The sequence below is a fragment of the Xenopus laevis genome, chromosome 1L (genome assembly GCF_017654675.1).
Source record: "Xenopus laevis strain J_2021 chromosome 1L, Xenopus_laevis_v10.1, whole genome shotgun sequence".
Lineage (NCBI taxonomy): Eukaryota > Metazoa > Chordata > Amphibia > Anura > Pipidae > Xenopus > Xenopus laevis.
The window spans coordinates 197,139,703-197,161,206 of NC_054371.1; the positions used below are offsets into that span (position 1 = coordinate 197,139,703).

Consider the following 21,504-nt stretch of genomic DNA (forward strand, 5'->3'; position numbering starts at 1 on the left):
TTCCTCATAGAATTTTAAGGTTTTATAGGCCCTGTCCTTCAGTGCTCATATTACAACTAAGGTAATGCAGGGCCTTGTAGAAAAGAATGTGGAAGCCATTATGCCTTGTAACATCCCATATAGCCCATAATTTGTGTTTGAGGTGTGGTCCGATAAAATGTCTGATCATGTACATTTTACATTTACCAATTCTGGAAGCATACCAGACAGATAGTAGTCCATAGTTTAGCCTTCATATGGAGTACATATTAACATGAGCTGCTTAATTTTTTAGGATTCTGTTCTACTTTTCTATACCCAATTTCTTATCATGAAAATTACTTGTGATTTAAACCAATAAGTTGGCAAAATGAACCTGGATGAACCTGGATACGTGAACCACTCAATCAAACTACTTAAACTACAAACTACGTAATTAGCACTAAAGTGAAGAGCTTGGTGAACAGTAGTGTAGCTAAGTCTTGGACAAACACACATCATAGATTTTAGATAAATAAATAATATCCCAGACAAATGTTATATCTGAAATAATAAATGTATATCAACTGCCTTTTTAAAGGGCAACAAAATTACTTTTGGTGGTTCATGACAATGCATAGGACCACTACACACTTGGAGGCACATTTATTATAAGGTCAAATTTTGAATTCATGTGAGTTTTGGGTTTTTTTTTTTAAACTCTATTACATTCAAATATTAAATATTCAAAAAATTGAATATCGGAATCTCGCACACATTCACCGACTCGAAAACTCCACACGATTAGAGTTTTTAATATCAGGAAGGCTACTAACATGTCCAAATTGGTCCCTGAACCTCTCCCATTGACTTAAACATGAAAACGGCAGGTTTTAGGTGGTGAATAGTCAAATTTGAGTTTTTAATCTCAAAATTTGAATTTGAGTTAAAACTCAAATCAAGTTTGCATAATTCACAATTCGAATTTGAGAGTTTTGACCATAAAAACGTCAAAAATTCTAATTAATTTTCAGTTCGACCCTTAATAAATCTGCCCCTTATTTCATTTACAGCAGAGCAAGCCCTTTCCATTTCCATTCTTACTTTCTACATTCTTTTGTGCTAGTAATCTTTCTCATGCTGAGAAATGACCTAGGTTTTCCATGGATGGTACCAAGCCAGAAGAAAGACGTGGAGCCAGGAGAGGTAACCAATGACTGAAGTATTTGTTGCATGAACCGCTGTACATACTGAAGGTTTTGGTCATTATCATAGTGCTGGAATGATACAGTTTCGTGAGACACTACTACAAAGATAATATAGATTGCTTTAAATCAGATTTTAGGTAATAATGTGTCCACAGTGATCAAAAGCCCTGATAACAGATAGCTTAAGAGTTGCTAGGAAGTAATGGAATAATGTGTTTTGGAAGCCTGAAATCAGGTGTCAGGTGCACATCCCAGAGACATGCTCAACAACATACTGAAAAAAGAAATACTCAGCAGATAAGGGTGAACCTTTAAACTGCAAACATATGGGCTCAGCAGTCTTTTTTCATACTGTGTTTTTTTTAACTTACAACAAAAGAAAATGCTGTTGATGTCAGATATCCCATTAACCATTATAAAGACCAACATATGGAGTCCCTATGAAAAATAACTCCCTAATGTGAATTAATGGTGTTTGCGTGAAATAGGTGCATTCAGCAATGGTCAGGCCCCATGGTACACATATAGGAAAAAAAATTATTCTAAATGCAAACATAAAGAATTGACAAATTATTCATGGTTGAAATGTTGAAAAGGAAAAACTGTAGGTTAAGGTAACAAACAAGCTATTTACAGTAGAACGACCATCCTACCTTTTTCAGGAGACCAGAAAAAAATTGTGTTAATTCTGAAAAAATGTAGAATTAGGGAAATATATTAAATATTGATGGGACCACAAAAAGGTGTAAAATGAAGAGAAACTAAAAATCAGAGGATGTAAAATTAAGGTTTCACTGTACAGGCATGGGATCTGTTATCCAGAATGCTTGGGACCTGGAGCTTTCCAGATCTTTCCGTAATTTGGATCATCATACATTAAGCCTACTAGAAAATCATTTAAACATTAAATAAATCAAATAGGTTGGTTTTGCCTTCAATAAAAATTAATTATATCTGAGTTTGGATCAAGTACAGGGTACTGTTTTATTATTACAGAGAAAAGGGAAATCGTGTTTTAAAATTTGGATTATTTAGATAAAATGGAGTCTATGGGAGACGGCCTTTCCGTAATTCGGAGCTTTCTGCATAAAGGGTTTCCATACCTGCATATCTCATAAACTATGGCAATAGATATAATAAAACCCTAAGGGCCTATTTAATATGCTATGCAAAATTAGTTATGCTGGAAAATGGCAAACTGTGAAAAATAAATGGAGACTTTATAAAGATGTCACTTGGTCACCATCTTAAAGCCATAATCGTAGATCAGATGTCCCTAACCTTTTTTACCCATGAGCCACATTCAAAGGTAAAAAGAGTAGTAAACCAACAGAGTCATGGAAATACAACACTTTTCAGGAAGGACCAAGCCCAAGCAGCAATTTACTGCAAAGTGCTTTTATTCACACAACATGTTTCGGGTGTAGAACCCTTTTTCAAGTTCTCACTTGAAAAAGGGTTCTACACCCAAAACATGTCATGTGAATAAAAGCACTTTGAAGTACAATTAACGTCTGGATGGGATGTGGAAAGAAAAGCCCAACATAAAGGTATAGTTGAGTATGGGCAAAGTTTGGTAACCTCCGTGTCGCCAGCAGGCTACAGGAGGTGCTGTTTGGCAATGCACCTGGTGTTTACACAAGCCAGGAATTCAAATAATCAAGTGCTCTGGGACCACTGGGGGCCACATCCAAGAAACATTGGTGAGCAACATGTTGCTTACAAGCCATTGGTTGGGGAACATTGTTATAGACCATTATTTTTACAGTATTATCATAAAACCAGGTACCAAGTAATTCAAGAGATAGTCGATGTATTACAAAAAAAAAGTCGGAAAGCATTGTTGCCACTTTTTACACAACATTTTAGGTTATTGAAAGTTGTTGAAAATGAATGCAAAGCTTGACAGATCCACAATCATGGCAATGTCTGCTGATCAGATGGTGATGTTTGGAATATTCAACAGTTGCTAACTTGCATCTGTTTTAGAGCATTGCTCGGATGTTGCAGCAGTTTTAATTTAGTTTGCACCCACTAATTTGCTAGAATTTTGAGTGAAAATCATGGTAATTTACATCTAAAAATCACACCTATCAATATTTTATATACATAAAAATGTGGTCTATGGTGCCTCTATTTTTGGTGCCAAAAGCTTTTATACATTTAAGTAATAATTCTACATATCACTGCCTTTAGAGAAGCTCTCCAAAACCTTGCAAAATTCTTTCAACTAAACTTCCTGAAACTACAGAGTTCAATGATAAAGAAGAGCAGAATAGCAAAGAGAAGGCTGATTACTATGGGAAGCTTGTTCTCTCATACAAAAGGCCCCTTTGAAATATAGCTCTTATAATTTTCCTAGCACTCCCGTTAACCTTAAGCTTCAGAGATGTCTATAACACTAGTTGTAGGCTTTGACTTTGGAAAATGGAATTGTCTGAAGTAGAAAATTACTCATAAGTATGTAGATTATAGTGTTTAAAAATGAAAGAAATTTCAGTTTATGGGGAGAAAATATAAATCATGGTAGTGATGTGCAACTGTAAGACAGAAAGGGCAAAATATAAAGCAATTAGTTACATTCTCATAAACATAAAGTCATGTCTTCCAGAAATATGAGTGAATTACATAGAGGGTGGTTTAATGTTGGATTTAAAGAACATTTAAAATAGTTTAAGCCATTTAAACAACAAAATAGCTGTTTATATAACAGTTCAGTAATGTTCAAGATAAACAGCCCAAAACATGTCACAACCTGCTACTATATGGATTCATACAAAAACCCAATACTATCCCTAGCTCAGTGATTAAAGAATAAGTTATTTGTATGACTCTGTGGGGCACATTAAAAAAAGAGCATATTGTATGTTTCTGACAAATTTTCGCTAATAAGACAATTTGCAACAACATTGCCTATTTACTAAGGGGGTTATTTACTAAACTCCGAATGCAAAAATCACGAAAAATTGGTGATTTTTCTTTTTTTAAAACCAGACTTTTAAAATATCACGAATTTTTCAGAATTTATTAAACCCAGAGGAGGGATAAGTCAGAATCTGAAAATCTGGCATCTCAGACCTGTCAAGAAGATTAGAGACTGGAGAAGTCCCAATGATTTTTTTGCTGTGTACTGGGTTTCGTGCAGTACCCTGGAGTTTTCTGGTGAAAATTCTGAAAAAATCTTGAAAATCAGATGGAAAAATCCGAAATCTTCCGTTTTTTTTTATGCAGAGCAAATTTTCGGGAAAATGTATTAATAAATAAGTGTAAAAAAAAAAGAGCGGATTTGATTGGAGTTTGTAGCAGAAAATATTGAGATAAATTCGGACTTTGATAAATAACCCACTAAAAGACTAGCAACACACTTCTTTAGCGCATTACCTTGGGCTGGCGAACTTTCGTTGCGTTTCGCCAGGCAAACAATCGTAAATCTGCTAATTTATCAAAGTGTGACCATTTCAATTTGTCATCCTTTTTACCAAAATCTATTTCACCAGGTTCTGACTGGTGAATGAATACAATGAAAATACATTCTTAACATTATTATGTCAGTGACATCATATCCTGTATTCCAAAAAAGTCATAAGCAAAAGTTAAAAAGCTGGCGGTTTTTTATATTTAAAGCTGAAGTACTTATGACTTCCAAAGCTAAAATTTGCATGTAAGTAAATGTGTTGCACAAGACGCTTCTGATTTCACTAAGGAGTATATTGTCCTTCATCAAATACACTGGAACTGATTTATCAACATTGGGGAAACTTGCACCTGTCAGCAACTCATAGGAACCATTCCTGCCCAGGTGGCAGTAAACAACAAGAGCAAAAATGGGAAAAAAAACTTCAGCTACATTATCATTCTGAAATAATCAAGTTTATCTTCCATCTCACAGCATCTGCTTCTCTTCATTCTCTCTTCATGCAGCAGTTGGGTGTCAGATAATCATTGACAGTTAGTTCCAATATATCTTATAGGGGGGCTCCTTTTGCCTAGAAGATGTATTAGAGCTCACTCTTAAAATCACCAGAAATCCTGTCTCTCTACATGCAGAATTTGTACTGGAATTAGTAGAGTGAGCTCTAATACATCTGTATTAGGAAAGGACCCCCCCCCCCCCATAAGATATATTGGGTGTAACTGTCTATCTGACACCCAACTGCTGTAAGAAAACAGAATGAAGAGAAACAGATGCTAAGAGAGGAATAGTGAATATAAACTTGATTTTTTTTTTAGGAAAAGTACAGAATATTTAATTAATTTATTTAGAAAGTTTCTTATTTCAGTATGATGGAAATTTTCATTTTCGCGATAGTTCCCCTTTAAATAACGCCAATTTCTCAGATCACATTCCATTCAACTCAACTAACAATTTCTCTGAATTGAAAATAAATGGAACAATGTAATTCTCGCGGACATGCAACTTTTTTTCTGGTACAAAAAAAAACAGGAGCGGTCACAGTCGCAAAAGTCACATGACTGGGGCAGCTGGGAAACTGACAAAATGTCTAGCCCCATGTCAGATTTCAATATAAAGAAATCTGTTTGCTCTTTTGAGAAATGGATTTCAGTGCAGAATTCTGCTGGAGTAGCACTATTATTGGATGCGTTTTTCCATGACAGTATCCCTTTAAGATTCCCTGGACTTTGCTGCAACATATACTTCCCTTTAACTTTAAATTTCCAGCCATATGCAAATTAGCCTGATTGAAGACCTCTAACGAAGTTGCGCTAGGCATTATCGAAGTAACGCTAGATAAAATTCGCCAGAGTTTGTCGCCCTGGACTGGCATTGTTCTGACAAAGTATTAAAATGGCAGCTACCCAAACAAATACAACAGTGGAGAAAAGTGCACTAAATATCAGGCTCCTGATGTAGCTTAATTTATACCTGTTCCCTTAGGTTGACATTGTGTGAAGTGTGTCAAGCTAGGGGTTCCTACTGTGCATCTGAATGTGAGGAAACAATGGGAAATTTGCCAGGAAACCAGTAACCAGCTATTGTCCATGAGAAGTAGAACAGCAAAACTACACAAACACATAAATACGGACAAATCTACGGTTTTTAGTTACTCTTCAAATATGTGCTGATATCCATTTTTGAAATAAGTATTATTGGCCTTCACCATAGGTGTTTTTCAGGTTCCCCTTGAAATAGTTTATTCAGCTCGTTACTCTGCTCTTCCTATGACTTTGCGACAAAATTGGCACCGACATCATGGTTTTTCAAGAAGCACCTGCACTTCAACTCCTCTCTATAGACAGATAAATTCTTTAAACGTTATACAACTACAAAGCATTTCCTGGTCTGTCATCACCTATGCAGCAGTGTTACCTCACTTCATTGCCATTTTTATGCAACAAAGCACCTCTTCTTTTCTGAAACATGTTCTAGAGAAATTCTAATCATTTGGTTCACTTCCATCTATTTTGGTAACTTTTCCAACACCTGCAATGTTGTTGTTGCATGATTTATTTCTACACAGCTATTTCCTCAGCGTTGCAGCTTAGCATTTCTTCATGGACACATGGGAAACGGCTTTGTTTTGTGTTAATGTGACATAATGAATCACATTTGAACTGATGTCATCTTTAAACACACAGGGGCACATTTACTATTGGTCGAATATCGAGGGTTAATTAACCTTCGATATTCGACCGTCAAAGTAAAATCCTTCGACTATCGAAGATGAAGGATTTACCGCATTTCCTTCATTCGAACGATCGAAGGAAAAATCGTTTGATCGAACGATCAAATCCTACGAAATGAACGATTCTAAGGATTTTAATCCATCGATCGAACGATTTTCCTTCGATCAAAAAAAACTTGGAAAGCCTATGGGGACCTTCCCATAGGCTAACATTGGTGCTCGGTAGGTTTTAGGTGGCGAAGTAGGTGGTCGAAGTTTTTTTTAAAGATACAGTACTTCGATTATTGAATGGTCGAATAGTCAAACGATTTTTAGTTCGAATCGTTTGATTTGAAATCGAAGTCTCAGTCGAAGGTCGAAGTAGCCAAAAAAATACTTTGAAGTATTTTTTATTCTAATCCTTCACTCGAGCTAAGTAAATGTGCCCCACAGTCCATCTAAAGCAAAGAGAAAAGGTTGGAATGCTGAATGCTAGCAATACATACAGTCAACACATCAAACCAAAAGGGTCATTCGCCAGCAGCTCAATATTTCTCTCAATATTTCAATTTCTTCTCACCAGCAGTTTCTTTGGCTAACCAATGTGGACATTTCATCATTTAAAACCTGCTAAGGTCCATTCAATCCAATAGGCATGTTTGAATGTATATCTGTCTATAACTCTTCTTTCTATCACTCCAATTACTCAAGTAGTCAAAATACCATAGTGCTAGTCTCAGTAAATTTTACTGAATATTATTACATACAAGAATATGCAAGTAATAAATGATAAATACCCAAAAACGAAAATAAAACTTGAGAAACGCTTTCTGCAAAAAAAAATAAAAAAAATAAACAGATACAGTCTTCATCATTAATACATTTCTCCTAAAGGGTCAAAATTGTAATTCTGTAATTACAGTAGATTAAAATTAATAAAGCATTCCATATCAAGAGTATATCTATGTTATAATTCAAAGATCCAAGCAAACAACAGCATTATATATGCATTTAAAATAATTTATAAGATCATGACTTCAGTTTCTAAATGCCAGATTTTTGAATGGCATAGTTCAGAAAAAGGACTAAATTTAACACATACTAATAAAAATTGTATTTTAAAGGCAAGCCCTTTATTCAATAATTGTTTGCTTTGGTGCTAGTGTGACAAATGAGAAATATATATTATTTAGGGAATATGCAGGGCAGCAATTAGTTAAGGCACAGTACAGGTATGGGACCTGTTATCCAGAACGTTCAAGACCTGGTGTTTTCTGGATAACGGATCTTTCTGTAATTTGGATCTTCATACCTTAAGTCTACTAGAAAATCATGTAAACATGATGGGGCACATTTACTAAGCCCGAGTGAAGGATTAGAATAAAACATACTTCCAATTTTGAAGTTTTTTTTGGCTAACTTGACCATCGAATTAGCTACTTCGTCTACGACTTCGAATCGAACGATTCAAACTAAAAATCGTTCGACTATTCAACCATTTGATAGTCGAACTACTGTCTCTTTAAAAAAAAACTTTGACTACCTACTTCGCCACCTAAAACCTACCAAGCAGCAATGTTAGCCTATGGGGAAGGTCCCCATAAGCTTTCCTAGCTTTTTTTGATCGAAGGAAAATCATTTGATCGATTGATTATAATCCTTCGAATCGTTCGATTAGGTTTTTCCTTCGATTGGTCGATCGAACAAAATGCTGTAAATCCTTCGACTTCGATATTCGAAGTCGAAGAATTTTACTTCAAAGTTCGAATATCGAGGGTTAATTAACCCACGATATTCGACCAATAGTAAATGTGCCCCTAAATAAACCCTATAGGCTGGTTTTGCTTCCAATAAGGATTAATTATATCTTAGTTGGGATCAAGTACAAGCTACTGTTTTATTATTACAGAGAAAATGGAAATAATTTTAAAAAATTTGGATTATTTGAATAAAATAGAGTCTATGGGATACGTAGCCTTTCGTAGCTTCCTGGATAATGGGTTTCTGGAATCCCATAACTGTACTGGTGTGGGATAAGTTATTCAGAAACCCATTATCCTGAAAGCTCCGAATTACGAGAATGCCATCTCCCATAGACTCCATTTTAATTAAATAATTTATTAAAAAATATTTCCTTTATCTCTGTAATAATAAAACAGTATCTTGTACTTGATCCCAACTAAGATATAATTAAGCCTTATTGGAAAAAAACAATCCTATTGGATTTATTTAATGTTAAAACTAATTTTTAGTTGATTTAAAGTAAGGAGAACCAAATTACAGAAATACCCCTATCCAGATAAAACTCCAGGTCCCGAGTATTCTGGATAGGAGGTCCTATTCCTATAAGAAAGTGCAAGTTCACTTGTGCTCTTCTGAGCTGCACTTGGTATTCTCACTTATGTCAGCCAAGGCATCTTTCTCTTGCAAATAATTTGAATGTATACACTGTAAGAACCAAGTATAAAAGAGAAAAATCTTTTTTGGCTATAATCTTAAAACTAAAGAAAGCCCACTCTCATCGCTTCACTAGAAAAATACAGTTAGCTCTTTGCTCCTCAATAGAGAATGTCGGCACCTGCAACCAAGGCAATTTGGAAGGAAAAAAATGAATGACCAGAAGAAACTCATTTTTGCTATCAATGACACTTTGTTGTAAGTAGCAGCAGTAGACTCGACAGAGTTGGCTTTCGAACCCTACCCTAAAGTCATTCAACAGAAAATAGAATATTCTTTGTACGTTCATTTAAAACATGTCTTGTTTATTCAGAAGATACTGTGTAAGGCAATTGTTCCTTTCTCAAACCTCCATCAATAGCAAATCAGCTAACAGCTGATTTTTTTCCTTTAACATTGCTTAATTTAGATTACCCAAGCCAAAGAATTAGGGAGATAAAGAATTCTGTAGATAAATTCAATCCTCAACTGTTACAGACAGTTGAATAATTCACTGCTTTACTCAGAGAGGGTGGGATGTAAATCTTTCCACCTGCAAAAAAAGAGCAAATAAATTGCTCATTCTTACATGAAGTGCTGACTTGAAGGGTGACCTTTTGGACCCATAGGAACAAAGCAGGGAATTTACATGTAACTCACATCTATTTTAAGAAATATTAAATATAGAACATTTCTTATATATTTTTAATACATTTCTATCACTTAGGCCATACTTGTAATCAAAACGAAGTTGAAATTACTTTTTTTTTTATTTTAAATATTTTTATTTCTGAGAATTTTATCGATATATGTAATGCAAAAAAGGACATATCCATTCCAGACATTTAACAGGTTTTACGTCAGTTAACAGCCGTATTTAGTGTGTATATATATATATATATATATATATATATATATATATATATATATATATATATATATATATATATATATATATATATATATATATATATATATATATATAGTATATATTAAACTAACATTTGCATAAGTGTGCTAAAATTGCAGGAATTTATCCCCAAAATATTAACCTGATTCTGTTCCATTCGCTGAATTAGCATTATGCCATTATGTTATACAATATATCATAGATTTTGTTTATATCACATTCTCAGACATAAGATTACTCCAAATATTAACCGTTATCTTTTGTAAAAACCTATAAAAAAAATAAAATAATAATACATACACATTGACCGGAAAATTAACTTACCGGTACTTACTTTTTAAAAGTATTTCTATAGCAGCAAAGTATATGCAAATGATTGCCTTTAAAAAATTAAATTCACACAAGTTATGATTTTGGTACAGATTCAAAGCTATCATCTTTGTTTTTCTTTGGAGTAGCAAATGGCAAAGCTAAAATACTTATCCATAGGATTAACATTTAACTCCAAAGTGATCAATACAAACCTAAAAATCTCTAGGATTAGCAGCACTGATAAGAATTCCAGTGAGCTAAGACTTTAAACCATATGTACTCTCCTCCTCTTTTTTACTATGTAAATGGAAGGTAGAATTTTAATTAACTTTATTCTGACAAAATGTTACTATTTGTACCTCCCACCTTTTACAGAATTGTCTAGGCATAGTAAGTACATCTAATAATGCAGTTATATACTTTGAAATGTTACCTAGATTAATAAATATTAGGGATGCACGAATCCAGTATTTTGGATCCGGCTGAACCCACAAATCCTTTGCGAAAGATTCGGCCAAATACCGAACCAGTATCCTAATTTGCGTATGCAAATTAGGGGTGGGAAGGGGGAAATTTTTTTTACTTCCTTGTTTTGTGACAAAAAGTCATTCGATTTTTGTCCCCACTCCTAATTGGCATAGGAAAATTTGGATTTGGTTCGGCCGGGCAGAAGGATTCGGCAAATCCACATCCTGCTGGAAAATCCTGGCCCAATCCAGAACCGAATCCTGGATTCGGTGCATCCCTAATAAATATACCTAGGTGAATAAAATAGCCAGCTTTACTGTTTCCATGTCATTTGCTACTAAGGAGCATGTAGTCACGTCACATTTAACAAATTAAATACACTACCACCATAAGGGAGGATAGAATGTCAATAAACATACACAGAAAGATAGAAATTAATTTACTATAACATGTTCTGTGTGGTTAAAATCACCCTTTAAAGGTTAGAATTAACTAAAATGTTTTCTGTACAGGATATTACAAATATTTTCTTCTCAGTGTGATACACTACAGGGCCTATTTAAGATCGCTTGAGCCTTCAGTTAGGGCATATTTATTAAGGGTAGAATTACGAATTGAAAAAAATTCGCAATTCGAATTCATAAAGACCAACCGAAATTAGGTTGAAGTTCTTTTTTGGTCGGTTTTCGATCGAATAGGTCCGTATTAGATTTTTCAATGTCCACCAATTTACTCCAAGGACTCTAGGAGTTCCCCCATAGGCTAAAACAGCATTTCAGCAGGTTTTAGATGGTGAATGGTCGAAGTCAAATTTTTAAAGAGACGGTACATGATAAGTTTCGATAATCGAATTTTAGCATTTTTTTCAAATTCGAATCGAATTTGGACTATTCCCTAGTCGAAGTACACAAAAAATAGCTCGAAATTCAATTTTTTCGAAGATAAATCTGCTCATCAATGTACTCATGCTGGGTTTCAGGCCCAATAATCTCAGCAATTTTTATTTTTTGTACCGAACAGGCTTTTGTAGGGAAAAAAAGACCTAAAAGCGGCTGACCTTTTTTTTTTTATTATTTTTTACAAAAGCTCTCTTGGTGAAAACAATGAAAAATGGCAAGATTAGCAGGCCCGAAACTCAGTGTGAGTACCCTCAAGGTTTCCTTAATAATTGCTGAAGCCCGAAGACTCAAGAAATAATAAATATGCCCCTAAATAAAATTATGGTAATTTTTCATTCTGAAATATTTTCAGCTTTAAAATACTAACCCTATATTGACATATGGTATATCTAATGCCCACAAAATGATTAAAAAATTCTTCTGAGCACTTTTAAAAGTTTCATTCTTAGTTTTCATAATTTTAGCAATTTTAGCTGTTAATACCATTAGATTCAACAGTAGTGCCATACTACTGTCTTTGCCAGAGGGTTATATGACTTATACAGGCAGTTGTACAGTTCTCTACCTTTGCATCAGTTCTCAGCTTTAAGGCAATGGCATATACAGCGATTCCTGCTCCTTTTGTCACTGCAATGCACTTGAAGAAGTACTTGACCGAAAATGTGGTCAGTCCTTTATTCTTCTGTGATTATAAAAACAGTTGTCTGTAATCAATACCTATGACCAGTGCCTCCCTTATAGGGGCAGCGTACACCTATATAAACCCTTTTTCTAACATTACTAAAATGAAAAAAATCATGTGCTGAAATGGGTGAATTCTTGTTTTGGAACACTGTAGAAGTGTAACCTATGATAGAGTCCTGCAGTGGGTCCAGTACCCGTGGGTTACCCACAAAAAAAGTTGGCACCCTGCGGAATGAGGGGAGGATTTTCAGGTGCTGGTTTACCCGAGGGACTACGGGTAGCGGGTCGGCTTGCGGGTCTCATCTAAATTTCTTATCTTATGTAATATTGTTCAGATCGTGGGTTCAGGTGGGGTCTGGGTCTTAGAAATTGGTTCCACGCAGGACTCTAACCTATGATAATATTTTAAGTTACTGTTGGTAACCAGGTGTGTAACATAGGTACATGAAAAGGAAAGTCCAAATGTCAAAAACTCAAAAAATTTTACTTTTTCTACCATAAAATCCAAATTTTAGCAGAGGAAAAAAAACTATTTTTTTGGAATTTCTTATACCCGGAGGGTGTTAAAAGTCCAAATAAAAAAGTACTCCAACTCAGACCTGCCGAGTTCATGTAGAAGTCAATGGGAGAAGTCCCAAAGATATCCTGATCTGTGCTGGGTTTTGTACAATAATCCAAAGATTTCCTGGTTTTCGTGCAAAAATCCTAAAAAATCTTGAGTTTTCGGGAGGAAAATCCAAAAAATTCTTACGAGTCAATTATTTTCAGGATTTTTTCTAGTTTTTTCCCCACACAGGAATTTTTTGGAAAATGTATTGATAAATAAGGGGAAAACCCTTGTGGATTTGGTCGAAGTAGTTTTCAGAAAATACTTTCGGATTTTCATTAAAAAAAACTAAATGTTTACAGAATGAAATTGAAATGAAAAATTTTAGGCAATACTATTCTTCAACTATTCTTCTTTCTAGTGCATGTATGTGTGATTACATCTTTAAATCTATTATTGCTGCATCATCAAAAGGAAACTCAGAACTAAGAAACTTTCAGAAAGTGACTACTTGAACACGACTCCATGTTAATCTGCCTGTCTTCACATTCAGCGTCTTCACACAGATTATACCATTGGCCAGGATTTAGTAAGGACATTATCTAGATATAACAGCTTGCGATACAAGTGGATGGTAAAAATTAATCTCATGTAGACAGGAAGGTCAATCTACAGAACGTACTAAGCTTTTAATGGCAAGGTGATTAAAACAGAAAAGAAAACTATAAGAAACTTTAAGGGCAGTGGCTGCCGGGAGATTTGACATCCGCGTTAAAAATGCCTCTCCATTGGTGTTTTGCTTTATAAAATATATATATATCACAACCCAACCCACACTATCACACAGAATAGGTCAATGTTACTTTAATAATTATAAGCAAAACGTTTCATCAAAATCAATAAGAGTGGTTTATTAAATTAATTAGTACACATAGTATTAAGGCATTACAACTGTTTAAGTATATTATAATAAAAGAGTTAACATCAATACATCACCGGATATTCTAACATCACTCCACGGCTGGGGATTCTGCACAGGAGGAGAATTCCGGGAATCTCACAACGAGACGTTGATCAGGCGTCTACCAACAAATTATCCCGTTCTCCTCCTGGAAATCCCCTTCTTTTATTGTCTTAGTTTCAATACACGTGATTATTCATGCGCAGTTGTTACAACATATTACATCAGCTCGTGCATCATGCACGAGCTTCATTATATTGTGCTATCTAGTTACTAGCTTACGGTTATGCGCAATAGTTATATAAAAATCACGAGTCAGACATGCGTAGTATGTTATTTTGAAGAGGTGTGGCGCATGTCCGCCACTCCGTGTCCAATCATAATATTATAGTATTTCAGGGTCAGTGAATCATCCATCCCTCTGCTCAACAACAAGTCTGTATTCTAATAACCTTTATTCTTTATTAACAGTAACTGCAGCACAGGCCATTACTATCTATACTATCTGATGTTATTTTATCTTTCTGTTACTTATCACTCATTCATCATCAAGTACATCAGACTCGTATCACAATTGGAAAGAATTGAAATGGCTGGCAGTTAAACCAACTCATCGCTTAGTTCTTCAAAGTCGCCGGAAGTTCCCTCAGAAGGAAACTTTGGGCGACTTTGCAATATGTTGGTTTTACCGCCAGCGAGTTTCAGTTATTTCCAAATGAAGATGCATTTTCAGGAGATTTGTTGCCAGCAGTCGCGCATAAATAATTGCAGGCAACAAATCTCCCCATCGGCCACTGCCCTAAGAAATAATGGCAAAATGAAAAGATAATTAAGAACAAATAAATAATATTCTTGTACTTGTGACGTAATATCCATTATGGACAGGGCTGTCTGATTTTTGTGAAGAATTATGGGAACTGTTTCTTCTTAAAGGACCACTAAACCCAAAAAATGTATTTGGCTAAAAATGCCATATTTTATTTACTGAACTTATTGCACCAGCCTAAAGTTTCAGCTTGTCAATAGCAGCAATGATCCAGAACTTTAAACTTGTCACAGGGGGTCACCATCTTGGAAAGTGTCTGTGACACTCACATGCTCAGTGGGCTCTGAGCAGCTGTTGAGAAGCTAAACTTAGGGGTCATCACTAATTATCAAACAGAAAATGAGGATGACTTGTAATATAAACTGATGCTACAGGGCTGATTATTAAATTCTGATGCTAATTGCACTGGTTTCTGAGCTGCCATGTAGTAATTATCTGTATTAATTACTAATCAGTCTTATATTGTGACATTTCTATTCTATGTGTACTGCATATTGTGAGTGGGTCCCTAATCTCAGTAAGTGACAGCAGCACAGAGCATGTGCAGTGAATCAGAAAAGAAGATGGGGAGCTACAGGGGTATCTTTGATGGCACAGATCTTTACTGCTAAAGGGTTGTGTTGCCTTGGGCTGGTACAGAAGCCTAAAACATATTGTACAACATTTGTAGCTACTTCTTTAGTTAAGCTTTAGTTCTCCTTTAAGGCAATAGTACACCAGGAGATTTATTGCCAGTGTTAAATCTCTGCTTCTGTGGGTGACAACTGGCAATAATGTGAATCACTGGTGATAAAACACGTGTCGTTTCAGTCTTCCAAAATCGCTTCGAGTTTCCTCTTGAGGGAAATTCAATCGATTTTGGGATACTGAAGCAACACATGGGTTTTACCACCAGCAATTCCCATTATTGTCGGTGGGAAAGCTTTTACTGGAGATCAGTTAACCGCAGAAGCAGATATTTATCACTGGCAATCTCCAGGTGTGCCATTGCCTTTATAATAAAAGAGAATTGTCCATCGGAACAGTGCACAAACAGGAGTATCGGCAGAAGATAATACTGCTCCCCTTTTTTGGGGGGGTAATTCCCCTTGAAAATATTGGTAAGTAATCTGTGACTATTCTTCTTCCCAGACTCCTCCTTTCCACAATGCAAGGCTGCAGTTAAATAGAAATATTCCTATATTACTATTTATTAGAAGCAAATTCCTGTCTGTAAATGTCAGGGGAGTATAAGCCAAGAAGAAGTCTGTTCAGGAGAGAAAAAGTACTAATGGAAAATAAAAATGCTTTCAAATAAATATGCTTTCAAACAACTAACAAGGAAATACAGGTATGGGACCTGTTATCCAGAATGCGTGGGACCTGGGGTTTTCGGGTAAGGGATCTTTCTGTAATTTGGATCTTCATACCTTACGTCTACCAGAAAATCGTGTAAACATTAAATGAACCCAATAGGCTGGTTTTGCCTCCAATAAGGCTAAATTATATCTTAGTTTGGATCAAGTACAATGTACTGTTTTACTATTCCAGAGAAAAAGCAAATCGTTTTTAGAAAAATATGAATTATTAGATTATAATGGAGTCTATGGGAGACGGCCTTTCCGTAATTCACAGCTTTCTGGACAATGGGTTTTCTGGTAACGGTATGGGACCTATTATCCAGAATGCCCGGGACCTGGGGTTTCTGGATAAGGATCTTTCCCTATTTTGGATCTTCATACCTTAAGTATACTAGAAAATCATTAAATAAACCCAATAGGCTGGTTTTGCCTCCAATAAGGATTAATTATATCTTAGTTTGGATCAAGTACAATGTACTGTTTTATTATTACACAGAAAAGGGAAATCATTTTTAAAAATTTTGATTATTTTATTATAATGGGGTCTACGGGAGACAGCCATTCCGTAATTCTGAGCTTTCTGGATAACAGGTTTCCGGATAACGGATCCCATACCTATACTAATTATGTTACCTCTTTAGACTTCTGGTATACAAAATGACCAGTGACCAAAACAAAACCCGCTAGAGGATAAAACCAAACTATGTAAAATGTAATAGGATTTATTATAGCACTAGGCTAATAATAAAAACTATTGATGCAAGAAAATACAAAACATATGGAACATTTTCCTACAAAAGACTTAATTTATTAAATGTTGGTGTTGCTTGAACAACCATGGTGCACAAGGTTGATTTTAAGCACTTTGGCAATCACAATTTTTAATAACTCAGGGGGAAGTAAAAAATGATTTGCTCGTATCAAGTCGATTAATGTATGGAAACATGGCAGCTGGGGTAGGGCCTTGGGCCAAATGATTATATGTTACAAAAATCAAGCAAAAATATGCTTCAGCTTTGGTAGATCATCCAATGTATGGGCAGTATAACTCACACTGAAACATACTGTTACGACAGGAATAGCAGATCAACAGACTGACCATATCAGCTAAAGGTCTGCAGGGTCAATGAGGCCTCAAGGTGTGTGGCACTCAAAAGGTTACAGATACCATGTGCCTGTACAATGACTTTTGCCTTATGTGTGACAGAGAAAAACAGTGTCTGCACTGGTAAGGTACACAATGCATTAAAGTGGACCTGTCACCCAGACACAAAAATCTGTATAAGAAAAGTCCTTTTCAAATTAAACATGAAATCCAATTTCTATTTTTTATTAAAGCATTCATAGCTGCTGTAAGCTCATTTAAAAATCTCAGCTGTCAATCAAATATTGTCTGCAGACAATTACTTTCACTTTCCATTCAGCACTTCTTAGATGTCACTGCTCTCTACATATTCCCCTGTTCTCTTTACCATTTAATTGTGTAACCAGGGCATGAGGATGGACATCGGGTCCCCCATTCTGGTGCACAAACAAGATTCTGAGATGGTACTAGGCTCGTCTTAATAACAGTGTCCACAAAATGGCTCCTGCCTGCTTGTTATAATTATGAATTCCCAGACTAAAGGAAACAAGATTCAAATAATTTATATAGTGTTATTAAAGTTCATTTTGCTTGACTAATGTGATAAAATAGGATTTTGAATCATTTTTTTGGGTGACGGGTCCCCTTTAAAGGCCTATTAAGAACATTCCTATTCCCTTGCATACATAACTAAATGCTAAAATAGGAGTCATTTACACTATAAATATTTCAGGTACCATAACACCATTTTCACAAGCTGGAGATTAAAAATAATAACTGCAGTGACAGTATCTATAGAAACATCTGCCAGACCATAATAGGTCACTGTGCTGAAGCAAAATATTTTATGGTCCTTGACTTTCATGAATCCTACAGTTATTAGACTCAGGAAATAGCTTTTGAAGGTTAAAATCTTTAGTTACTGTTCAAACATGGGCCAACTGCACATATGAAGATGGGCACTGCACGGCTGCAATTAAATAAAAACGTTTTACATAGGGGCAGATTTATTAAGGGTCGATTAGTCAATTCGAATTTTCGAGTTTTAAAATTCACACATTCAAATTTTAATCCCCTATTCGAATGTAAATTAGAATGTGAGATTTATCACACCTCCACCATGGAACAGTCCTAATTTGAATATTCGCCAGAGGTCCGTTGAGCCATTTGGAGATGTTAATAGCCTTCCTGTCAGTCAAATTTCTTTTCAGGAGAAAAACTTGATTACATACGTACAAATCGCATACAATTCTTATTCTTGGGTTGGAAACATTCGATCGAATATTAGACATTTAGGGGCACATTTACTAAGCTTGGGTGAAGGATTCGTAGCAAAAAACTCTGACTTTTTTTTGGGTACTTTGACCTTCGACTCCGATTTCGACCATTCGATAGTTGAAGTACTGTCTCTTAAAAAAAACTTTGACTACATACTTCGCCACTTTAAACCTACCGAGCTACAATGTTAGCTTATGGGGACCTTCCCCATTAGTTTTCTAAGCTTTTTCTGATCGAAGGAAAATCCTTAGATTGATGGATTTTTCCTTCGATCAATCGTAGGATTTGCGTTAAATCCTTCGACTTCGATATTCGAAGTCAAAGGATTTTACCTCGAAGGTCGAATTCGAGGGTTAATTAACCCTCGATATTCGACCCTTAGTAAATGTGCACCTATAAGTTTTTCTTAAATAACATCCCGGTAAAATTGTGAGTATATTCTAATTTTAAAAAACTCTCATGAATTTGAAATTCGACCTTTGATAAATGGGCCTCAGTATAAGATCCCAAGCACAAATTGTTTAGCAGAATATTTCTATATTGCTATATATTGTATGCAAATTCCTGTCTAAATAAGTCAGGGAAGAAAATGCCAAATAGGAGTCTGATCAGGGCCAGAAAAAGTACTATGCATGTTACTGACTGCATACAGTTATAGGGGTATATTTATCAAAGAGTGACATTAGAGATCACCACAGTCCATTAGAGTCCATTCATTTCTATGGGATTTTTGAAGGCGTATTTATCAAAGGGTGAAAGTGAATTAAGTCTTCAATATACATTCTTATTCTATGTCCAGTCATGATTCATAGTATATAGTTGGTATAATGATTATATTCTTTTCTAGTTTTTTAGAAACGCCATTTCCCATAGATGCCATTTTATCCAAATAATCTACATTTTTTTTAATTATTTCCTTTTTCTTTGTAATAATAAAACATTGCCTTGTACTTGATCCCAACTAAGATATAATTAATCCTTATTAGAGGCAAAACCAGCCTATTGGGTTTATTTAATGTTTATTATGAGCGACAAAAACAAAACATGAAGTGTTGTAACAAAACTAAATATTAATGTGATGCCGTAATATCTGGATTAATGATATCATTAGGATAATAATAATTATTAATAATCTACTATTCTACTAATCAGATGGTAATATGTATATGAAATAAGTATCAAGCAGAGGTACAAAGTAAAAAAATTATAGAATAGAAAAAATTTAAGAAAAGGGCATATCTGAACTTTTTTGACAAAAATTCAAAAGGTGGACAAAATGACAGACACTCAACAAGAATGAAGATTCAGTAATTAAAATGACAAAGGCAGACGCACTGGTGAGTCATGTTTGGTTGCCTGTCCATAAGCCACATATGTAAACTATAAAAAGAACTATACAGACTTTAATGTGAGTTTTTAAAGCAACAAGGCAACTAACAGATCCAAAGAGACCAAGGAGTCTCTGCCTGAAATATAGGTGTATTGGTGAAAATCATGTTCACAGAAAACTGAAAAATGACAATATATGCAGAACCACCCAAACTACAGCAGCAAGGAAAAACCATGGTCCCAGATCAAGCTCACTAGCATGGACAAACTTTCTTCTTCAAAAATGGCCACAGAAATTAAAGAGGTTGCTCACCTTCCAAACACTTTTTTTCATTTTAGGTGTTTTCAGATTTTTTACCATAAACAAAGACTTTTTTCAATTGCTTTCCATCATTTATTTTCTTACAGTTTTCCCAAAATGTAAGTTTAAAGTTTACTGTTCATGTCTCTAGTGTCTGTCTGGCAGCACAGTGATCCAGGAGCGTCTGAATTGTTACAATTTGCTACATTTAGTTGAAATAATTAGTTGATACATTTCTCAGCAGCATCTGTAGAATATTAACAACTATTGTATCAATTCTAACAGCTGCCTTTAATGAAACTCTGTGACTCTGCTGGGAAAACTGGGAAACTGACAATATGTCTAGCCCCATGTCAGATTTCAAAATTGAACATAAAAAAAATCTGTTTGCTCTTTTGAGAAATGGATTTGAGTGCAGAATTCTGCTGGAGCAGCACTATTAACTGGTGTTTTGGAAAAAACATGTTTTCCCATGACAGTATCCCTTTAAGGTATGAAGATCCAAATTACAGAAAGATCCATTATCCGAAAAACCCCAAGTCCCAAGCATTCTGATTGGCCCAGTATATGGAAACCGCGGGATATCATAAAGCAAACTAAAAGTGAAAGGGAATGAAACCCCAAACTACAATTTCTGCCTAGTAAAGGAAAATGTAATTTTAAGGGAAAAAATGGTTTTCACATTATTTAATTGCTACTGAAACCAGTATGGGATTGAACTTTTGAGCAAGGAGTGTAGAAGGAACAAACACAGCCATCTTTTATTTAATGTATTTTGAAAAGTTGCTTAGAATTACATTTTCTTTCAGTGTCGATATCTCCCTTGATAGAGCAATAAAGCAATTTCTACCTTCATTTTATAGAATAAATCGTGAACACTGGTTTCCCGCTGCTTCTGTGCAGTTAGTCAGAATAAAAATAAAGGTACAAAGAAGCCCAATAGGTAGAAAAGAAACCTGGTTCATACGAAACAGGTTTATTTCTGCAGAATTCTATTATTATCCTTTCACTGACACCCGCTACACCTGCAGGGCTCAAGGCACACGCTGGGGACGTAAAATACAAACTACAAACTGCCGATTCCGTGTTCTGTTCTATTAAACCTCTTCCACTCTCCAATATAATAGCATGCACTACAGCTTCCATTCTCATCATACTAACTATAACCATGCTCAAGCCCACCATTGTATCCTACCTCTATGAAGGAATTCCCTCGCTACTTCCGGGTTTCTTTGCCACAAAATAAAACGCGCCAATAGGAAGCGAGAGAAACTCCGTGACATCACCTCCCCTAGCAACAGACGTGACTCCAGCGGCTAATACGCTTCATCCAATCAGT

The 21,504-nt window shown here is 35.3% G+C and overlaps 1 protein-coding gene across 3 annotated transcripts in view; it reads right to left on the reverse strand.

Moving 5' to 3' along the window:
- xrcc4.L (X-ray repair complementing defective repair in Chinese hamster cells 4 L homeolog) overlaps positions 1 to 21,493 on the reverse strand; it is a 168,431-nt gene extending 146,938 nt beyond the window's left edge. The window contains exon 1 of one of the 3 annotated variants that reach the window (XM_041579978.1): positions 21,361 to 21,493. Coding sequence is in view for 1 of the 3 variants with exons in the window: in XM_041579972.1 (XP_041435906.1) it covers positions 14,043 to 14,057 (15 nt within the window). In the remaining 2 variants the exon portion in view is untranslated. 3 annotated transcript variants of the gene reach the window in all.
- Between the last annotated feature and the right edge of the window lie 11 nt (positions 21,494 to 21,504).